General features: G+C 38.6%; 1 protein-coding gene across 1 annotated transcript; it reads left to right on the forward strand.

The window, feature by feature from the left end:
* Positions 1–779: 779 nt before the first annotated feature.
* LOC143347521 (uncharacterized) lies at positions 780–20,577 on the forward strand. The gene is made up of 9 exons (XM_076776741.1): positions 780–875; positions 4,487–4,545; positions 9,498–9,687; positions 15,066–15,135; positions 15,670–15,882; positions 16,108–16,193; positions 16,470–16,583; positions 16,655–16,969; positions 18,652–20,577. Exons 1-9 carry the CDS (start codon positions 873–875, stop codon positions 18,886–18,888), a joined length of 1,287 nt encoding a protein of 428 aa, XP_076632856.1. The 5' UTR covers positions 780–872; the 3' UTR covers positions 18,889–20,577.
* The last annotated feature ends 1,625 nt before the right edge of the window (positions 20,578–22,202 follow it).

Genomic DNA, 22,202 nt, shown 5'->3' on the forward strand with positions numbered 1-22,202 from the left:
TTATAAGACACGCATGATATAGAAGTTGAACATGTACTTCAAAATATCTTTCCTTTTATGCTATGCATCCGCTATAGTCGCAGCCTAAGCAAACAGAATGGCTCGGACCTCTTTGCCATTAGGTGTTTGTTTGCTTGCAGTGTCAGGAGAGGAATTTTAATATGTTTCTCTTCGGGACAGGCTACATTCCAGTGTTAGAAGGTGGTAGAATGGACGTTGCGTTGCAAAGCTAGTTGATGGCGCAACAAACAAAAATCGATGTAGTTGTGGAACGTGCCCCATTTTTACTAAATTCCCCGATTCCGTGTTTGGCAGCTAACTGTTATCGAAACATGTGCGTCTCGTCATGATCCAATCTATTTTCCATTCGTCTGGAATGTAACTGTCAACCAATAAGTGGTCCACTATTTTTATACAAAATTCATTGTTTCTTGTCAAAACGATACGGTAACGATTCGTTCATCGAGGCAATTCCTGTCATTTCTTGCCCATTTTTCTACACAAAAGTGGAATGATAATAAGAAACAATAACTTCGTGGTTTTGTACAATGTTACAAATGCTACCACTCTTATCGATCTATTCACTGTTCGATGGTTGGCTAAAGATTCTATCCGTGGTTGTACCAGGATATATAGCAGCAAGAGTGATCCAAGAGGAAAGTTCCTTGCGCCGACTAAAATCTGCCGAATCTTCCGGGACACGTCCCTTTGTGACTTGGATAACGATGAGAAGACTAGTTATTCCGACTCCAATAGTCTCCTGGTAGTTGTACGATGGGGGAGTTCACGTTCGTGATCTTTGGATCAAGGAGGTATCGGCGCAAACCTGGAAACTTCTAAGCGCCACGGCGCAGACCTACAATCAATGTTCTATGGTTAGCGTGTCGTCCTTTTCCTTGTTTGGTCCGTGGCTAACACGCGAAAAAATAACGTAGACTACAAAATATGTTCGTCTATTTGGCTATTAAAAAGACATTCCTTCATATTTCAATTTTCGAATTTATCGCGTGTCTCGCGCCTAATCAAAGTACGAGGAATTGCAAGATAAATGACAAGAGTCCCGCTTTTAATTTTTATTTAAGTATGTAAAGGTCGCGTAAACGTGTAAACACGATGTTCACAAATGATTGAATCAATATTGATATAACCCTTGCATCAATTTTGCAAGTAATTAAGTATGAAATCACCACTTCTCACTTTTAAGCTTCTCGACCGATTAAGGAGTTTTAAAGAATTTTTAAGTTTAACAGTTTATTTGCAACTTTGAAACCTGCTAAAGTTTTTGATTCGCTGTTTGTACACTGGATATACAATAGTTCAAAGCAAATCATAATATCGTCAGTGCTGGTTTTACGTCCTGGCAGCATAATTCATACTTGAACGCGGCTTTATGTACCAATTTATTGCGGAGAAGGGCATTTCGTGCTCTCTACTCGGAGACACTTTACGTCTGACAATCTTGCAAATCGTCGTACTAATGACATCCCCAAGAGACACCTTAAATTGGAATTCTTGGACTGTTGTAACATCTCATGTATCCACACCAGAGCATGAGTTATCCGAACGACTATAGCAAATTGATTTTTATGAATTCCACAAATATTCTCTGTTCTTGCTCATCGATTAAATCGAATAATGATAATAATAATACATTTCTTTGGAGCAAGAAAATCAAGTATGGAATAAAAGATAATATCAAGGTTAATGTGTAGCAACAATAAATACAGATTAATCTTGAACACAGTACTATAAGAATACAATAAAATATGACAAAATAAGAAGAACGTAGGAAAAAGAAGTAAAGTATAAAAATATACTTTAGTATAATATTTTTGAATAATTTTTTTTTTAATAAAAGAAGAGCAAGGAAAGGTTTCTTCATAAATGTATATGGATGAATTTCCTTGTCGACACTGTTTTTACATAAAACTAGGTGGAACAAAGAGTTAACGAGTTTTTTGTTCGTTGAAAGAATCAGTCTGTAAGAATGCAGGTGCGTGTTAAAGAGCAATGGAGCAAGCATTTAATACAGTTGTACTTTAAAAACAGTGTTTTATCTATCGTATTGTCAGGATTAACCACATCCTGATATTTACGGTAGTTTGCGGTTTCGTGTTCTGTCTGCCTACGCTTTCGATAACATCTCAAGTCTCACCGTTTGCTTTTTATTTGTGTAGGTTTCCCATCGATTGTACTATTGTCCTCTGCCCGTGTAAATTCTACTTTCAGCAGTTACCTTCTTCCTTCTCTCTGTGGAATCTCTCGTAATGCTCGGGTCGTGGCGCGATTATTCGCTCCTAATTATCATGCGTGGTGTTGCGTGTTGCACGAACCGTTTTTACATTCCGTAAACTCCGAAGGTCCGCTTAATATCGCGACATTTTATATTTATTTTCACGCTCGAATGTTTGGATCGCTTCTCGATCTTTAAAACGAACGATACTTTCTATCTTGGGGGAAAACAATTTCGAAATATATTAATGTAACGGTAACACGGAAATTGAGACGCAAAATTTACTTCTGGAATGAATATGGAAATAAATTTATTAGGAGTCAGGATTGACCATAAGTTCGCTCGACGATATTGCACTGCTTAGTTCGAGGGTTAATCGACTTTTCTAGAAAACCCCTAACGTAAGCTAGGTTTTCTCCTGTCGAGACATTTTGTAATGTAATCGTTCAAGGCGGGAGGATTTGTCAACCAATCAGATAAAAGACAACGTCGGTGGATTTTTGAAGATCGTACTATTCGTACTAAAATAATTATGTGTACGAGATCAGAGATTAGTAATTCATTTTGAAGAATTCTATATAATTACAATTTGGTAACAAAGTATGTTAATATATTATTTTCTAATGTAAAAAATTGTCATTACTCATAAAATACTTTCTTTCAAAGGTCGTGCTACGAAGATAATTTTCTGTATAACGCGATAACTCATGACTCGATCATAGACAGTTAAGACCCGATAAATACTCGTCTGGTCATCGTTGTTGAAGAGTGAAATTCGCTTTGAACATTAGCAAGCTTCCCAGTACCATTTGTAGCTATTATGTTCTCGATCACGATCATCGAAAGCTTCATTACGTGGTTATTGATATCATTGATCGTTCATCTCGCGACTTACGGGCCCTCTAATCGTTAATAACATCAGGACTTAATTATCCACACATCACGAATTGGCAGACCAATAATCATTAATCTAGCGATACACGCTGACCCAAGTTCATTCAGCGTACGCGTGCGATCCGTAATATTGTTGACCCAATGGACCATAAATTCCGCTACACGACCGAAACTTATCGGTCCGATCGCCGCATATATTCCGAATCTTTTTCTAAATGTTATTTATTTGCTCCGTCGCGACGCACAGTGGACAAAAATACCAAAATTCTGGCCAGGATGTCGACTCTGTTATTTCCAATTTATTTCCACGTACACGGACCCTTCTTTGAGTAACACGAACACGCTATTTTTCCGTTAAAATACATCCTGCAGTTACACCGGAAAAAAATATAACGTTTAAGCGACACTTACAAGGAACATCTGGAACCGACGCTGATGAGACTTTAAAAGCTTGTAGTGTGGCAAGAAGTTAAGTTTGTAGGGAGAAACGACCCTCGAAAGATTCATACCATAATTCTACCTTGGTAACTATTAAAAATACAAGAATATTTTTTGAAGAAAAATTTATACAAAGTGAAAACATACCATCTCATGGATTTGAACGTGATCCTTTTCAAGAACATTTGAATTAGTGTTTCTACTTAACTCAAAGAGGTCTAATAGAATTTGTTTAAAACAATTCTTTGTATACATATACGAAGATATCAGAAGATCGTAACTTTGAAGACAAGTCCCTTAAATTTGAGTTATCGCTGCTGAAAGAAAATACATGTCCCTTATATTTGGCTGCCCTACAAGCCAGCAAAGTTTCATCAAAATCAGGGGATGGGTACTTTGCCGATGTTCCTTGTAAGTTATGTTTGACCAAAGTTGGAGGTTTAGGTTGTGGAAAGCAGCTGACAAATGGCGGGATACAGTTTACTTTTGTACTTTGTATTACGTCGCATCGAAGATAATAACGTTTTCGAACTTCTAAACAGTCCATGTAATGGATCGTGGATTGCGGCTGACCTCGATCGTTTGTTCGTACACAACGGGCTAAAATTTTTTAATATCTCCGTTTATAACTTTCGAAGTTTATCGATCCTGCTTGAGTCTTACAATTATACCTTTAATGCTTTCGTATCGATTTTTGAATTTGTCTTCAAATACGATATAAATAATGTTTTGTCAATATATTAGAATACGAATATTATCGATTCAATTACGAGCTAGAAATTCTCAATAAATTTTAAGAAACATTTAATTTGAAATTCAGGAAAGATATTTTTGGTCTTTCGCGATTTTCGACTACCGTGACGCGTCTTAATAAAGTTCTAACATAATTTGCCTGAAATTAACGTCGTCATTTGTCAACAGGTGGAGCAGGAATTGTCGCAGCACGAGGCGGAGGCAATCAAGACCGTCGAAGCTCGAGTGTAAGTGACGCCGTTGTTCATGATCGCGAATTTTATCCGAAAAGCACATTGGAGCGCGCGAGAAAAACATTCCGCGCTATTATTTATTTACGTAGACAGGAAGTTATCAGGGAACGTATGTGGAAATGTAAACACAGACCGTGGCGCGCATAAATCGCGTCCGTTTAGTTTCGTATTCATGGATCTCGAAATTGGTCGGCTAGAAAAACGCCGGCGAGAGAAAAGTGACCCGCGTGCGCGCGTCCATGCCCGTGGATCCGATCTCGAAATAGTTTGATGATCGCCGATCCGTAATTTTAGTCCAAGGTGTAGGTTGAATGACGCACAAATCGAGGCCGCGAGGGAAATAGAAAAACCGCGCGGGCGTTGCTGATGCTTTTCTGGGATTTTTTTTCCAATTTACGCGATTCCGTTCGAGAATTTTCATCGATCGATTCTCGCGAAAGAAGTTGCAACAGCGACGGGAAGAACCATCGTCTCGCGGCGAACCCGAGGAAATTTATTTCTCGCGACGTCCGAATCCCATAACGAGATAATACGTCGAAATGTAATTCTCCGTACGACGTGGTTCTTAAAAAAATATGCGATGTCGTATATTTTTACTAACAACGATCGTCCATATCGAAAGAAAACAGTCCTCGAGTTCGGGGTGAAAAACCTACGTGAAAACTATTGCTCGCAGGGCGAAACTTTCAATGCGATCGATGTCCAGAAAGTCTATTCGTCGAAAAAATACGAGAATACCAACACAGTGGGGGTGTACCGTTTCGTAAATCGGGACAGAAATAACGAAGAAATTCAAAATTCAGAAATTGGCCGTCTTTTGTTTAACGAGATCTCTTAATGGACCTTCAGGAACAGAGAATACGCAGAGAATTTAGTTTCAAAGTTGGAAAGAGTGACGCAGGCCCGTTCCAAATGATTCAGACGGCATTCGGGGATATTACTATGAAGCGTTCGAAAGTTTACAAATGGTCATGGCAGATTTAAAAATGAACGAACATCGATCGATAGCGACCCGAGGGTGAGAAAACCTTCGAATGCGAATACCGACGGAAAAATGGGAAATCACGATAAGAAAGTATACGAACGGCGTGAGAATTCCATTTGCTTTGTGTCATGTAATTTTGGGCCAACTGTGATACGAAAGAATGGTATCGAAATTTTTTAAACGAACTGTAGTTTAGGAGATACTTCAGCACGAAACTTTAAACGGGACTCCTCGTACACACACAACTTTTTCATTTCTAAATTTTTCCTTAAAAACCTGAAGTCAGAAACGCTTTAATAGTGTTCTAATAAAGATCATTTAAAATGTTTCTAATAGGAGCCAGAGCATGATTTTTACGTCTCTTTCGAATTTTATCGCAAGACAAATTTTATTTTTACTTTGTTCTATATTCCATACATTGTAAAATTATGCTTCTTCTTGCTTTGTAAATAGAGCTTACCAGAGAAATCCGCGCTGAACGTGACGAAATAATAAACAATGCGCGATTCCGTGCCAGAATGCTTCGCGCACGTTCGCCGTATTTACTTTGATCTTCGTCAAGTCTTTCGACAGATTCGTTCCTCGCGGAAAATTATTCGCGAGGAAAGAGATCGTCGAACAACGTCAGAGTTTTGGGCGCGTTTTCGACAGACCTATACAAGTTTACAGGGCCATAGTTTACGTAAATAGACGGGATAAATGCTTGAGATTCGTCCATGGGATAGAGAAACACGATTATATTACACCGGTTACTTCAATAAATAGATTGTTTAACATCTTATTTAACTTACTCGGATTAAGGGAAAAACATTTAGTACATTAATTGAAATTTTATATTTGCTTATACGAAAACAGTAAAATTTCTTTTTAAGAATAATAATTAAACTCGTAAACTTTTATCAGACAGTGATCACATACGTTTGTTCTGTATTTTGTGTGTTTTTTCTTTTAATTACTATTACAAATAGTGAATTTGGAATGTCCAATATGTCTACATCGGACCCTAGACGTGATCCACGTTGTAATCCATCGTGGTCTTTATTCTTCCTCCACGACACGATTCGTTTCATTATTTTTTTCGATGTTTCTGCGAGTGCAAGAAAGCTTGAGACTACGTGCTACGTATCAAAATCTTCGCTAAAAATAGTTCTATGATATATTTAGATCATTTTTGTTGCGTGGTATGTACATTCCTATCCACGAGAACGCCTTCGGATTTCCACCACCCACTCGTAACTAACCGTGAACGTGTGGATGACTTATTTATTCGTTCCTTTTTGACGCGTTTCCAAATATTGTCGTTCATTTTCTTAGATCATCGCTTGTTTCCTTAATTTCGATCCTCGTGTAATTTTTCTTCATTAACCACGCAACAGCCGAACTTGCATACGACTTCCACCTGCAATCTATCGTACAAATAAATCTGTAAATGTAGGTGTGTTTAGAATTTTGATTTTCCTTCGAACTTTCGATTATTTTGAGTTTCACCCAAAAAATGTATTTCCAGAAATTTTGTTTCGCCATCTGTCTGTTTGTTTGCGTAAACGGTTAGATATATTTCGATGAAATTTTCTACATGCGTAGACACCTTCCTAGTTTAGAAAATAGATCAAATAATCGAGGGACCATTGTATATCAAAACTTATTCGCTACTATTTAATGTAAAGTATAAATCATTTTAACAGATTTTTAAAATAAATCTCTGTTCGTTAATTGCCGTTGGGCTAAAAATTTGGTTTGCATAAGTTTACTGTTATATCTCCATACTGCACCGTAATTATGGCTAAGCCACAATTGCATTTTGGCCTCGTTTATTTGCTTAGCATTGTATTCTGTTTTATTCAGTACAATAAAGACACGTTACTATCATTATTAAATGGAATAGCGCGTTATACAGATCTGGTGAATCTGTGTGTACAAAGCGTTCATTGTAACGTGTGTCCCAAATGCAAACTACTACTTTAATTTACAATTCTCAAACAAAGGATTATATAGAAATTTTAATTATAGTCATTGTTAAGTTTGTGCAATCCTTTCTCACAAATAGCAATATATTCATTCATTGTTTAAACACACTACTGTTCGAGAACTTGTTGCATACACGATCAAATTTAACGAATTAAGTTTGTTACCCTATAACTGATTCTGTTTTATTGAAAATTACTCAAATAAACGACATCGTTTACATTCGCGAGTTTCGCTTAGAAAGTCTTCGCAAATTCTTGCTTCCTTGAATCTATAAAATTTTGACGTATTTACGAGTATTAGTAATTTTCCACAATACACCACTACGGGAAACGTTTATTTCAAATACCTCTGGTTTTTCAGAAACTGAAAATAATTTAACTACGTGCTCGTGCAGTGCTACTAAATAAATTAAGGGAGGCGGAATTAAAAGCGGGGTTAAATAAGCGCGTTTCGTAGACCCTTTATTTTTAATTGCGCGAGTACGCGCCAGCCTGTTCTCTATGCGAGCCGCCGCGGTGCAGTTTAAACAAACATCGTCTGTTTGAACCCTACGTAGAATACCGTGGCGTCTTTTGTTCAAACGTCTTGTACGATCACGTCAAATGCTAGCCCCAACTAACAATGAACATCGCTCCATTCACAAGTTAGATTAGATTAATTGCATTCTAACGTTAAAACGATTCGAAATTACACGATTTTTATAGAATTATGGGTTTCGTATAATAACTGATACGCACAAAACGCGTGATAAACAACATTTGGTAGAAGTAAATGGAAATAATTCACAAGAAACAAAACTACGTAAATAGAAGTACCACAAAAGAAACCCAAGTTTCTTTTCATTTACAGTGAATTACCGTTATAGCATACGAATACGAGTGGGAGTAAAATTATACATGCATGTGCATTTACGCGCCTAATTGCGTGTAAGGGGTACTCTCGATGTTGCAAATGGGTTCCAAGTTCTATTTGAGTTTCTTAATGCGTTCTTATGAGTATTCCCTGCGAGTTCTAATCGAGTTCTAATTGAATTTTACGCGTCTGCTTTACGGTTCTAGATATTCTATCTCACGATGTAAGTTTGCGTATTACGTTAATGTTGTTGTTGGCTGATTGGTGAGTTTCTAGTTGCTGAAACTGGATACGTTTCTACCCGTGCAGAGTTCAGATGCTTGCCCCTAGGGTGTACATTCGGCAGTATGAAACTTGCCCGTACTATTACAAATGCACGTATGATGTTCCGATTCCCAATTGGTAGAATATCCCTAGGGGTTAAACATCATTGACGAAGACGACATTACTGTTACTATAATTTTTTATTTCGACCATATTGTTTTGGATTGTTTGGATGGGTCCTAATAAAGTTATAGTTTTACCCAACTCCACCTAGTTTTTTTTTTTTTATGAAAAATATTTTGCAATCTTGTGAACAATGAGTCGGAAATAGAGAAGCTCTTTCATGGGTTGGATGTTAGGTTGCAGAAATCTTCTGGTCGATTTTATCCCAGATCTTGACCCTGGTTGAGTTTCTGATAGATTATAGACTCAACCAGATAGAAGAGACCCAAGAGAAAACGTCCTTACTTGTAATAGTACTTGGAGTCGCGATTGGGTCGTTCAAGTATCCTTCCTCGGTAGTACGGACGGCGTTGAAAGTGCTGATAATTGTAATCGGCAAAATCTTCAAGCTCAATACTTCGTTTCAATGATATAAAGGGTAGTTTTACACGAATTTTTTTCTCGAAAGTGCGTAGGATTTCGGGGGTATAATTTTTTCAGAATGATTTGAAATCTTTGTTCAATCGTTTACACATTTCTGAATGGTACCTTCCTCTTCGAACTTATGAAACATTGATATCTTCGAAAATATTTGCTACACGTAATAGAATAATATTGCAGAGTGTACAGAATTTTCCTGGATAACAAAAATTCGGTTTTATTTGCAAACACCACGGTAGAAAAATTGAAATGACCATACATATTGAAATGGCAGGGAGGTGGTGAAGTCTATGGAGCGACTGTACGCTGTGCCATCGGAAATGCTGCGCGTTTGGTCGGTTTGGCTGTCGCAAATCGGTAATATTGCCGACGAATGGCAGAAATGGTTACGTGCTCACATCGATCTCGTCGTAAGGATCGCGAAACAGTTGGAGGCAATGGAGGATGCCAGTCTCGAGAAGAAGGTAAGTTTTGTTTTGCGTAACAATCGTTAAGTGATTGTTTTATTCTGGGATATTTATGCCTAAAAATGCCCGGTAGAAAGTGAAAATTTTAATGGGTGATTGCTAAGCAATTCGGGGATACGATAAAAATATAAATTAAAAAAATAAAACTTATATTTTAAAATTCTCTACAATGCACAAGGATACATCGAGGCTATCCTTATTGCCCTCAGTTTAGACGAACTATAATCATGGAAACAAATAACATGATTTGTAGATCAGAACATATAAAATTAGTATTATCGTGGAACATATTACAAGATTTGATAAAATATTATAAGCACATCTCGTAAATGGCTGAGCTAAATTTAAATGCAAGCCGCTCGTGGTTATGAACACACGTGCTCAGAATTATACAGAATATTTAAAATTATTTGAGAATTCTAAGGGACCTGCTACACACGACTGCTTGAGATACAATTCTTAGTACACGGTTTCTTCTAACTATTGAAAATACAAAAATAAAAGCTGTTGTAAGTAGTACCAAAAAATTGTAAAAATATTTCTTTCATTTTGTATGATTCTTTTTTTCGTAAAATCGATATTGTTCAGTAAATTCTTGAATATTCTACACGTTTCCAAATAATATTCGACTACCAAATAAAGTCGGTGGGAATGCAATTAATTGATTCGATAGAACTAATTACTGATCCACTTGTACATTCATTGTATCCGATGAACATCGTGATATCATAATAGCTAATATAAGGAAATTAATCATCGTTTATTAGATATAAATTATAATTAAAATGTTTAAATGAACAAAGTTTATAATGTAATATTACCATAATAATTTTCGCCCATATTACACATTTTCAAAGCATGCAAAGTTGAAGTACGTTCAAAAGCGGTATATTAATTACATTTGCCTCCTATGTACAATACATTACTCGTTTATTTTACTTTAGGTACGTTTATTTTGTACTTGCAATATTATAATGGATCTGCAATAAATGCATTAGTAATTAAATAAATAATGTATGTCTGGCAGAATGAAATAACAGCATCAAGGGAAATAATTCTTGATGGGAAAGTAAATTGAAAATGGAAAATAAATTAGGTCTCTTGTTTAATAATATCAAATTAGTTCACACGTTCCTGAGCATTTATATTACTGTTTACACCATAAATTCGTGTTCTTTACGTTAGAAGTCATTTCCCTTTTTATTTATTTTTTAAAATTTGTTTAGTTCGAACGAACAAAATGTTTGCTGACTTTAACTGAATGGTTTCATCCTTCCTTCTTCTCTGTTCGCTCTAAACGTTTACTATTCTTTTTGGAGTCTATAGAATGTTTTAAAAGAAAACGAATTTCGAAACAGAAATGAAGTCCAAGATATACATTCTCAATATTTCTCTTCCGAGGTTGATTTGATGAAAAAATTGTTAATTTAAACGAGTTGTTTCATTGTGTTCTGTAAATTTTGCAAACTACGCAGGGATTTATGGGCTAACCCGACGCTACGTTTAGCGAGACACCGCGTCTTGTACCTTCGTATCTGACATATTCATCTGTTCATACTGACCTATTTTACTCGCATGAACATCCACAGTCTATTGTCACGATTACACAGAACAGTTATAATGTGAGGTAAAATTGTGTTATGACGAAACCTATTTAGTCCGCATTAAATTGCGGTAGATCAAGCAGGAACCATCTCCTGCATTTCACCTCTACATGACATCGTAATATCGTAACACTAATTGTACAATAAGTAATATAGCTCCCCAAAGTTTACCACAATGATGCGTCGAAATATCAATAACGATTTTTCTGAAATTACGTACGAAAATGGTTCATATATCATGCATCTCAACATCCTAAGGAATCGGATAACAATAACTGTTTAATTCTGACGTGATTGGAAAGTTGTACATCGAAACACATCAAGTACAACTTATTCAATTAAAGTGACTAAAAATTGATCCTCGTCTTCTGTCGATCGTTTAGAAAATGTATGGATATCCGAGCTAAACGAGAAGATAGTAACAAGAAAATAACGTAACGAAAAAAAATAAAAAAATTCCCTGTCGCAATATTCAAAGCATTTAAACAATATTGCCCATATTCTCTAGAGTGCCCATATTCTCTACAGTACTTTCATTATTCCGGATTCCCTTATCGATTTTTCTATTGGTTCCTGTTGTAGCTTCATCGATAAAATAAAAAATTACAGTCTACAATTTTGAACCAAATATTTAACATCACCCTTCATCCAAAGCAACAAAGAGGAAAAACTGGAATTACTTCGAAGCTACACATTCTCATAAATATCTATCGAACGAATCGTTTTACGAGTATACTTCCACAGGCAAATTTTGTTCTTCTCGAGGTGCTAAATCCATATTTCAAGTTTCAGCACCGTGTAAAAAGAGAATCGAGCGTACAGACGCGAAATAAAAATTTGCCCGACAGAAATGACCAATTCTGGGTCTCGTTCCTTTACAGCGTCGAATATCATGGATGGAAGGAATGCGAGATCGAATCTAGCCGATGTAACGATCGAGTAAATTGCGTTTAGAAGTTCGGTTCGAAGTCCCGGCGGCCCGAATTAAGTTTAACGACGTCGATATGTTCGCGTAACGACGGCATTGTAAGAGCATCGCGACTTTGTTCCGAATTGGTAACACGGCTCCCGTGGCCATATCAAAGCGTCATCGACTTATCATGCTCGCTGGATCGACGAACAGCCGCCCATCGGTTCGTCCCGATATTGCTTTTCGATAATTTCGTACCGCCAGAGATAACGTTCGGTTGCTCTCGCGCGTGCAGTCCTCAAAACCGTCGAGAGGATCGGTTCTACGCTGCACGCGCCCAGCAATCGTTAACAAAGGACTTCTAACAATGAGCACGCGATACGTGTTACGAGCCCACCGTAAATATTGTATCTTACTCCCGTAAAAGCGTACCTGCCCTGAATGGAGCCGCAGACGACATGCCTCCGCTACGGCGAACCTGGAATTTCATTGTAAATTACAAGTTCAGCTGTCGCGTTTCTATTGAAGTGCGGCTGTCTGACGAGACGACGGCTCGGGACGCGTGATGGAAACGAGATGTTCGTCCCAGATATTGACATTTAACGAAGGACTTTGCGTTTTCTGAAAATACAGAGTACTTCACAACGCGTGCCATCTATTCTGTCGTACGGTCTAACAAGAGCGTGCCCTGTTTTCACAATTACCCGATGAAGAAGGTATAGCGCGAGTGTTTCGATCGAGATCCGCTTGAAGACCACTTGGTAGATTTTGCTTGCACCACAGACGAGATATAGGGCAGACTATGCATACCTTGTAAATATTTTCCAGTTTTGTTTTTCCATTTTATTAACCTGTCTCTTTTTCTCTCCCCTTCTATTAGGTTAAGGGTGTAGTATCCTCGGAGTCGAGGTCGCGATGGACAGTTTAGACAGTCCTGGTCAGAGACCAGTCTATTGGACACCAGTCTATTACACAGTCGATGAGACTGTGAAGTTAATGCACTTACAATCAGTAAAACCTACGCGTGACACATTAACCCTATATAAATATAATATAATTGAGGTCTTTGTTTCACTATCAGCCTTTTCGATGCTTCTAAAAATGTATTTTGAATATTTGAAAGAGTCATCTAGAAAAGGAGAACAGGACACGCATTTCTATAAACCTTTTTCGTTGCTTTATTTACCGTAATCGACCGATGAAGTGGTTTTCCACGTGTTGGGATACGCTCTGTATATCGTGGTTGCTCGATTAATCTTCCGCTTCAAGGTTGACCGCCGTCGCGAAACGACGACGCCACGCGTCGTGCGGTTGACATTTTCACCGTGACGTCACTTCTTTTCTTCCCTTCTTTTCTTCCCTTTTTTTCCGGCCGTCTTTTTTTTCAATTTTCGATGTAGTAAGTCACTCATGACGCCGACGGTGCACGGCGACGGAGAGATTTAAATCGTTCCCTCGTCACTGAACTATGCGGTCGTCGCGTATAAATCTTCGCTGGCGGACCGAAACATACACCACGTAGGTCCGCCGAACCGACACCTGAGTTGCGCCCCGGAACAACGAAACATGCTTGCGCCGCGGTGTTCAAGGTTAACCAGCCGGATGCTACGGAACAACGGCTATTCCCAGCGACCTGTGTAAATCATGTTCACCGGGCGTCGAGCGAACTTGATAGCGAGAAAACTTCCCGGGAATTAAGTTTCTCGCGTTAGAAACAGTAGGAAGACTTCGATGCCTCGGAGATTAAGTTTCCCCGATGTCGACGGAAATTGGAAAAATTGTGGTAGCCGGGAAGATTAGTTTCTCGTTGGATCGGGGGGAAACGGCACCCCCTAACAGCGAACGAATAAAATTTCCTTCGACAAACTTTTGTATCGCATTATAGTAGAACCTCCATCATCCCTATTAATAGGCGAGGCAAGACTGTTCAGTTTCGGGGAGAACTTTACGATAACCGATCACTCTACTGAAATCGATCATCCGTGTCGCCGGGACATCCGATGGTCGCTCGAGCGCTCGCGAGAAAGGTACAAGTAGCCCTCTGTTGGCGAATGTGGCAAGCGTCGTCACAGATACGTAAAGTTTAATGGATTTAACTTGAATCAACGATTTAGAAATGAAGAATGAAACTATGAATTCTATATAAAATATTTAATCTATAAATCGACGATAGAAATAAAGGCATTAAGTTTTGTTCGTGTACTATGCTAGTTTAATTACGGTGACATGAATATCAGTAACGAGAATGAAAATGTGATATAGGGGAACGATTTTCTTAGTTCGTTCGAATTATGCAAGTTTTCTCGCACGACACGTATTTTTAGTTTTAATTTTGAAAACCCAGTGCTGAAATTTTGCAAACAGCCTTGCAAATTTTTGGTCGGGCCAGGGTACGCAGATGTTAGCACCACCCAGTTGCGATTGCACGACTGCATAATCGAAAAAGTGTATTTACCGCGAAATTGCGCACTGTCGAGCGAGCCGATTTATGCATTCCGCGCAATGACTGCAGTCTCACGTTCCTCGTGTCTCACGCCAGCCATCGCAGCCGATAAGCGACGCAAATATAATTTTAATTTTAATATGCATTAATCGTCCGCCATCCTGTTTGCTTTAGTCAAACTTTCAACGTCATGCTGCGTATTTTGGCGCAAAAAATCATTTCGTAACGGTTTCGTCTTTTTACCCAATTACTTAAACGTATTTAATCCTCTGTAGACGATTGAAAAAGTAGGAAATAGTTCAAATTCGTTACTCTTCTTTCATACAGCGTTCACGCTGATTATTTTCATTGTCAGCCAAGAGGCTACAGTTTCCCGTGCAAAAAGATGACGACAGCCAACACTGCTTTTTATTTTCAGGAAGATGATAAGCCAACGAAAGTTTCTAGTCAGCCAGAGAACCCTACCAGCGACTCCATCGATTCTACAGGTGAGAAGAGCGTAATTTCGTTCGAACCGATCGCTCTTTCCTGAACGACATAACATAGACTAAGAGAAAAAGGGAGAAAGAGTAATAACACTTTTCGTGAAATGAATCTAAAAGTATGAACAGCTTTTATGACATCACGACAGCGCGAGAAAAATGCGTCCGACGTTTGCTTCGTCCAAGAGTTTTTCCGTTTAATAATTAATTTCATTTCCACGACACTAATACACCGAATCCCGTGCGGACGGTAGCGATAAACTGATTCGAAGGAGCAAAAGTTTTCTTCGTTCCTTGCGTTTCGCTCGCTGGAAACGACGGGGAGAAGCGTCGAAGTTCTGTCGCGACGTCGAACTGGTCGATGAAGTTTGTTCTCGTCGCGATTTAATTAAGACGCGAACGTTCTCTCGGGAGCGTGAAAAAACGTCGTCGAATCTCCCTGGTACGACGATGATAGACGCGCAATTAGATGCCACGATTAGTTACCGAGAACAAAAACGTCTGACGAGCGGTCAAAATTGAGTCAAGAATCTTTTGTAGAAGCAACAGTTAGTTCCAGCGTCTACGTAGACGCGCTAGGGAACGAAGACTCGACCGAAATCGCTAAAAATAAGGATAATCGTGCTGACGATGAGGATAATCGTGCTGACAATGAGGATAATCGTGCTGACAATGAAAATAATCGCGCTGCTTCCAATAATGGCGATGTTCCAATGGAGCAATCAGATGCATCTAAGGTCACTTTGACACCAGGTAAAAGGAATTCCTCCAATTTGGTAGTATAATCTTTACTCTTATTCATTTTATTTTTGTTTTATAAAATGATCATCTGATTTAACTTATAAATTAATCAATGTAAAGAAAGTATTCTATTATCCGAATAAACGTGTCTTTCTAATGAGTTGGGATAATGGAGATTCTACGGTATCGTCAAAAGTTGTAATTTAAATTTTCTAAAGCAATGATTTTGTCGCTAAGAAATGGAATCGTTGACGAGTTGGCCGATTGGAATGCCATGGCAGTGTTCAGACAAGGAAGAGGAGGTTGAAAAGGAGGAATTCGAAGTAAGAAATGTGTTATAGAACAAAGCAAACACATTCAATGACTACAAATAAGACAAAAATGTTATACGGTTTCATTAAACAACTACTAATTTTCTCTTTGGGGATAATTATTTCTAAATAACTAAACATATGTTTATTCATTATGTAAACGATAACACTGTCATTTAAAATTATGTTGTATTCCCGTAATTTATTTTTACATCGAACCAATACCCACATTGTGTCCCTTATTATTTGCACGGAATAAGTCACGATGAAAATAACGATTTCCTGCAGAAAATACCAATACCCAAGAGCGAGGAGGAGATACAAGAGTTCCTGAAGAAATTCATGCACGAGGCAACCATTTATAGATCTTATTACAAACACTGGAGGGAGACTGCGGATCAGGTAACAACTTTGCGACACACTTTCCCCTCTGTTCTCTTGTTAGGAGGGTGTCGAGTATTTCTGTGTCGCAGGCGACAAAGGTAATTGGAGGCAGATTCGTGATGGCCACGTTTATAGTGCAAGGAAAGGGCAAGCGAGTCGCGAATAACTCACAAAAGTCACGAGGGTCTCGGAAAATGTCAAACAAAAAATCACCTTCGGTCGCGACACCCACGACAGAGACACCCGAACGAGAATCGACAGAATCGAAGGACGAGGACGAGGACGAGGACGAGTCTGTCACGGAGTCTCCGTCGAAGACACCGACTGTCATCGAAGTTGCACCCAGTGCCTCGAAGTCAAAGGCAGAGGAACCTTCGAACGAAACGATCGAGCAAATAGTCGAGGTAATGGTGCTTTCAATGCGATTCAAAGAACCATTTGTCTGGAACAGCGAAATTCTATGCCGGGGTTCCTTAAATTCCGATTCGACGAGAAACTAAAAAGATTTTAGGTGTTTCAGAGACCCAGGAGAGTTTAGTTTCTTCGATTCGATTGACTTTTGGAAATTATCTAGGGATCAGTTTACATTGTTCAAATAATTCACACTCTGCAGTACACTTCACCCTTGATTAATTTTTTTTACCCTCTACCTTATATTTTCTATCTTCGAGCGATTCACTTTTCACGTTTTAAAATCTATCTTTATCTTCATATATCCTAGATACTTTTTCAGTAACCTACTGAAATAAGTAAACATAAGTCCAGTCGAAATAATATTATCGTTATTTCTAAAGATTTGTTACGTATTAAATGGCAAATAAGCACACCTTTGCCTCTCTACACTTTCTCTCTGTTCAACGACAAAATTGAGCTGAATGCTGTTATAAAGCATTGAAGAAGTACGAGACATCCCAAAAGAAATTTCTATCTAAATTTACTATTTACTTTGTTCGTTTGTAACTTTCCTAAGATATATGAAATTCTGGCTGCGTTTCATATTCTCAGTCGTCCTGTCTCTGCAGCTCGTATTGTTCATTTCGCGACTCGGCGAGCTCGCTGAGTTTCTCGTTATTAATATTCGGTAGGTTTTTGTTTTGAAAATCTTTTTGGGCTCGAAGCGATATTCGAGGAGAGAAGGCGACAGTTGGCATAATACCGTGACGCTTTTTGCGAGACGTGGAAGGAGCACTTAACGGTCAGATGTCCAGAAATAGAGGTCGAGCTCTATGTAATATACCATCCAATGACACGGAATGTTTTCAGCCTTCGAGAAGTCCTTGCAATAATTTTTATCTGTCGCTTTATAAATACGCGGGCGGGGCTGACCTTTCGTCCGTGTCCATTCGATACTAGACAGAACAGTTATTCGCTGTTTCTTATTTTATTTACAGCCCACAGAAATACAGTTCGGTTCGTCAAAGGAGCAATTTGGTTCGTTTCAAGGGTTTTATGATAAAGAGAAAAAACAGTTTGCTCGTTTAATCGACGGTCTGTGTACTAATTTCTGTAATTAAACATTTTATCGAGGGAGCTGGAAAGTCGAGTATTTAATAAATCTGAGGAAAACTTTTTTAAATATCCGATCAATGTTCCATATTTTCTGATATTTTACCCTCCCGGTTTCACGATCTTCTCCGTTAATATCGACGACCGTTATCGAACAAAAAGTATACTCCGATAAACGACCGAGCCGATCGTTTATTTTCGAGTGATTTCGATCTCTCTGGTCCAACCAGTCTGCGAGAGTGTAATCGACTTATCATCATCGCCGACATTAAGAGCAATTTAACATTTAGTTCCGCGTTTTCGTTCGGTATCGACGTTTTACCGCTAGGAACGACGCGATGTTTGGACTCGTATTAAAACCGAAGATTAATGAATGACGATTATCGAAAACGAGAAACGAAGGGAGGAAGAATTCGTTAAATAAAATTTCCCTGCGAACATTAATTCGGTCGATGTTGAACGATTTTTTATCGAATTCGAAAAGCATCTACTTATTTTTGATCGCACTGAAAAATTTTCTTTACGTTACAAGTTTTTTGAAATGTTGTCTATCCGAACGTTGCAACTTTTATTTTTGCAGAAACCGAACGAATGGCAAGAGGCTGATGATTTGTTGAGAGACTGTGCACGCGCAGCTGAGCCAATACCGTATTTCTTCTATCTGAAAGCAGAACCGGACATCGAGATAGCTTTGGAATACGACGACGAAGAAGTTATACCGGCCGATACCGATCGCGAAAACATTAACACCAAGGACGAACATATTTCGTATAATCTTGCTGAAAAACCGATGAAAGGGGGGAAACCGTGGACATAACAGTGGAAAACAAAATTATAGTTAATTAATGTCTAATGGGGCACTGTTTTATGCAACATAAACGAATACAATAAAGAACAAAGCCCGAAACAAGCAGTATATACAAAATTTCTACTTTTAGTCCTTATAAATTTTACTATATTCCTCTAATAGAGATAAAATTTTATTTAGTTGTTCTTTATGATGTGATAGAAAATACAGGCTATTTAATTTTCTGTAAACTACGAGGCTGAGAGACTTCTTCCACAAATATTTTCATATTCATTTGAAATTTATATTCACTCCTTCTTACGTTTATATAAAAATAAACGCTGAAACGTTTGAAATATTGTTCCATTTAAACCGATACTTATTTCAGACTAATTTCCTCCCCCTTAATAGACTCCGGATACTCGACAAGTCACTACTGAATTTACAAACGAGTACGGTGTATAAATTTTAAGATGTTTCCTTACAGGGAAGCATCCAGTTTCTATGAATCATTAAACGAACGAAATTGCACGGGAAACCCGTTGCGAGCATGGCAAAGGGTAATTGGCGAATATTTTTGATCCGAAGCTGAAATTGCACTCAGCACGGGAGACATCCTGAAAGTAACGAACGAGCTGCATATTAAAAGATAATAAACCGATATCGAGCGCATGAAAATATTTGCCAAGTTATGGTACCAATAACGCGGACGATTCGTTCGTTGAACGTAGTATCGATATCTCAGCAGCACCGAACCAAAATGAGTATAAATAATAAAACGAGACAAAAATTTGTCCGCGCTATAAAAAGACGATTCAACATCAAGATTTCGACTTTCGAACGGTCCTCGCCCAAATCACTGAACTCTTCTGCTTGATTTTACGACCACTCCGAGACTCCGGACGCGAGTCGATGATTCTTTTCCTGACTGGTAATCCGATAAAAATGAAACTGTCCGAGTACAACAAGAAGAACGAAATCTTTCACGACGCGAGACAGGCAATCTTCGGAAGAAAATTTCGGTTACAGTTCGTAAGGGAGCGCCCGCAATAAAATCCGTCGCTGGGAATATGGAAACATAAAATTCGAAACTGGCTTCCCCTGTTTTTCGCGTAACCCGTCAGTTCGCCGCCTGTCCCGACAGATTCACCATCAGACGACAGGTATCCCGTGTACCACCCATCCCCGCCCCCTTCTCCAGGGACAAACTCAGCCCGCGTGCATTTGGATTCCGCGTAATATCTGCATCCGACATCAAAGACGATGGTTTCTGTCGGAGTCATCTGACAGAGAGTCGACGGTGTGTTTGCCGTACGATAAACAGCTTATTACGAAACATCAAAGCCCGGCTCCGATATTTAACAATATCAAGAAACGACGGACGGTACTGTAACCTCGACGATGTTCAGTCAAGAAACTTTGCGTCTACCTTTGACTTCGATTAATTGCTTCTGTTTCGTAAGCTTTACTGCCTTTCTTAATCCCCAAATCGTTTGCGTTCCGAGTTATTAGCAGAGTTTCCAACTACTACGCGAGTACTTTGGCTAGTTTCGTTTATAGCGTATCGATGTCGAGATTTTCACTACGTAACCAACGCATCGATATTAGTATCGATATACGACGATGTTTTATCGTTGATTATAATTTATGATACTTTTTCTTCCAAGATATTTGCTCAAGTGTTACACGTACATATTATATTGTACGAATTAATGTAAACACGGACGTTTTTAAATTAATTTTAAACTAAAATGCAATACATAAAGAAAGAAACTTGCTTTCTTACGAATTTTTTTATGTTTATCGAATGTCTATATTACAACTGTGTTACTCTTATTTACGAAGTAGTGTTTTTGTATTAAACACCGATGGAGAAATATAATATGAACAATATGCAATAAATAAATAATGTTTTTAATAAGGTAAACGTCTACAGATATTTGCAAAAAATAAGTTAGATGGAATGTAACTTTTGACCAATTTACTTTAATCGATTACGACCTTAACAATACAGTTCCTTACAGGCTTTGAAAATTTTCCGAGACCAGGATTATTATAGGATATTTTATCAGGATAGCGTTTCACTCAAAGCATTATTCATGGCCGCGGTTGCAATTAATTTTCGGGGTCGAACCCGAGCGCTACCAACGATCGCGTTTCGCTCACCCCGATCCTGCCGTTCGCTCCGCTCTCTTCTTCTCGTCTGAATGCCGGACTAATTAAAGCCACGAAGAAAGACTGTGTCGCGAACGTTCGATACTTCGAACTCGATTACTTCCAAGTTTTTCAAAGGCTGTTTGATTTCCTTCGAACGGTACCTGGACAGTTTTCGTGGCAGGAGTTCGACGCTTCGCGGTCGGTTCTTTTCAAAAGTTTGAAAAGCCATGAGCCAGCAACGACGATCGACTAATTACCAGGGTAGTATTTAAGATAGAACCGTGTAATAAGCAAAAGTAAAAACGCTAAAATATCACAAAAATATTCGCGCAGCTGTGTAAACAGTTATTATTTAAACAGCTCTCTTCAGAATCGATCGTAACTACACAGATGACGATAAACAAATTTTTGGAAAATTCTCTCTAGGGCCAACCATCGCTTCCGTCGACAAGGATCGTTAGAGTTTCGAATCACGGGGAAAGAACGCGAGAAATTTATGCTGGTCGCGAGGGACGTTTAATGTTCCGCGCATCGTCTTTGGAATCGTGAAAAGATTGAAAGAAGCGGACGAACGTCGCGGAATTGACGTCGATGCGATGAATGTTTTTGCCTCTCAACGGAAGTCCTCCGCTTTATTTACATCTCATTAATTTTAACGACTATCGAGTCTGGCGGAAACGCGTCCCGCTCAGGAAGCGCGTCCCCAGGTTGCGGAGAAATCGCTTTTCGGGGTATAATTTTCAAAACAAATTTTCTGAGCATAAATGAACGGGAGGTCGAGCGCGACGAGCCGATTTAAAAAGCTGAAAGTGCCTTGCCCGGCTAATAAAGTTCAAAGGGTCTGTTTACCGGGCGGAATATTACGAGAGCACTGCCTCAGAGTAGCGAACTTCCTTGATCCCTACGCGGAATGGTTTCGTTTGGCGACTCCATTAATTTCGTCTACGTCGAAAGAGCTGTGACACGATTCTAAAGATGTCTGTCTAGTTTGAAGTGAAAAAAAATTCGCTGGAGAAATATTAATCATCGTTATACATGTTTCTTAAAGTTTCGAGTTTTAAAAACGTTATGCTGAAAGGATTATTTTTCTCGTAGCAATAGCCTTAAGACATATAATAAAAGGTTCCCGTAACCTTTTTGCCCTCTGGTCAGACGTCTTTCAGAGAAATTTAATGAATACAATTTTT

Source organism: Colletes latitarsis, chromosome 11 (genome assembly GCF_051014445.1).
Source record: "Colletes latitarsis isolate SP2378_abdomen chromosome 11, iyColLati1, whole genome shotgun sequence".
NCBI lineage: Eukaryota > Metazoa > Arthropoda > Insecta > Hymenoptera > Colletidae > Colletes > Colletes latitarsis.

What these genes read in the sequence shown, in the direction of transcription:
- LOC143347521 (XM_076776741.1), top strand. An exon ending in CGACTCCATCGATTCTACAG is followed by an intron (nt 15,136 to 15,669) that starts GTGAGAAGAGCG and finishes AATCTTTTGTAG; the next exon opens with AAGCAACAGTTAGTTCCAGC. An exon ending in TTGAAAAGGAGGAATTCGAA is followed by an intron (nt 16,194 to 16,469) that starts GTAAGAAATGTG and finishes GATTTCCTGCAG; the next exon opens with AAAATACCAATACCCAAGAG.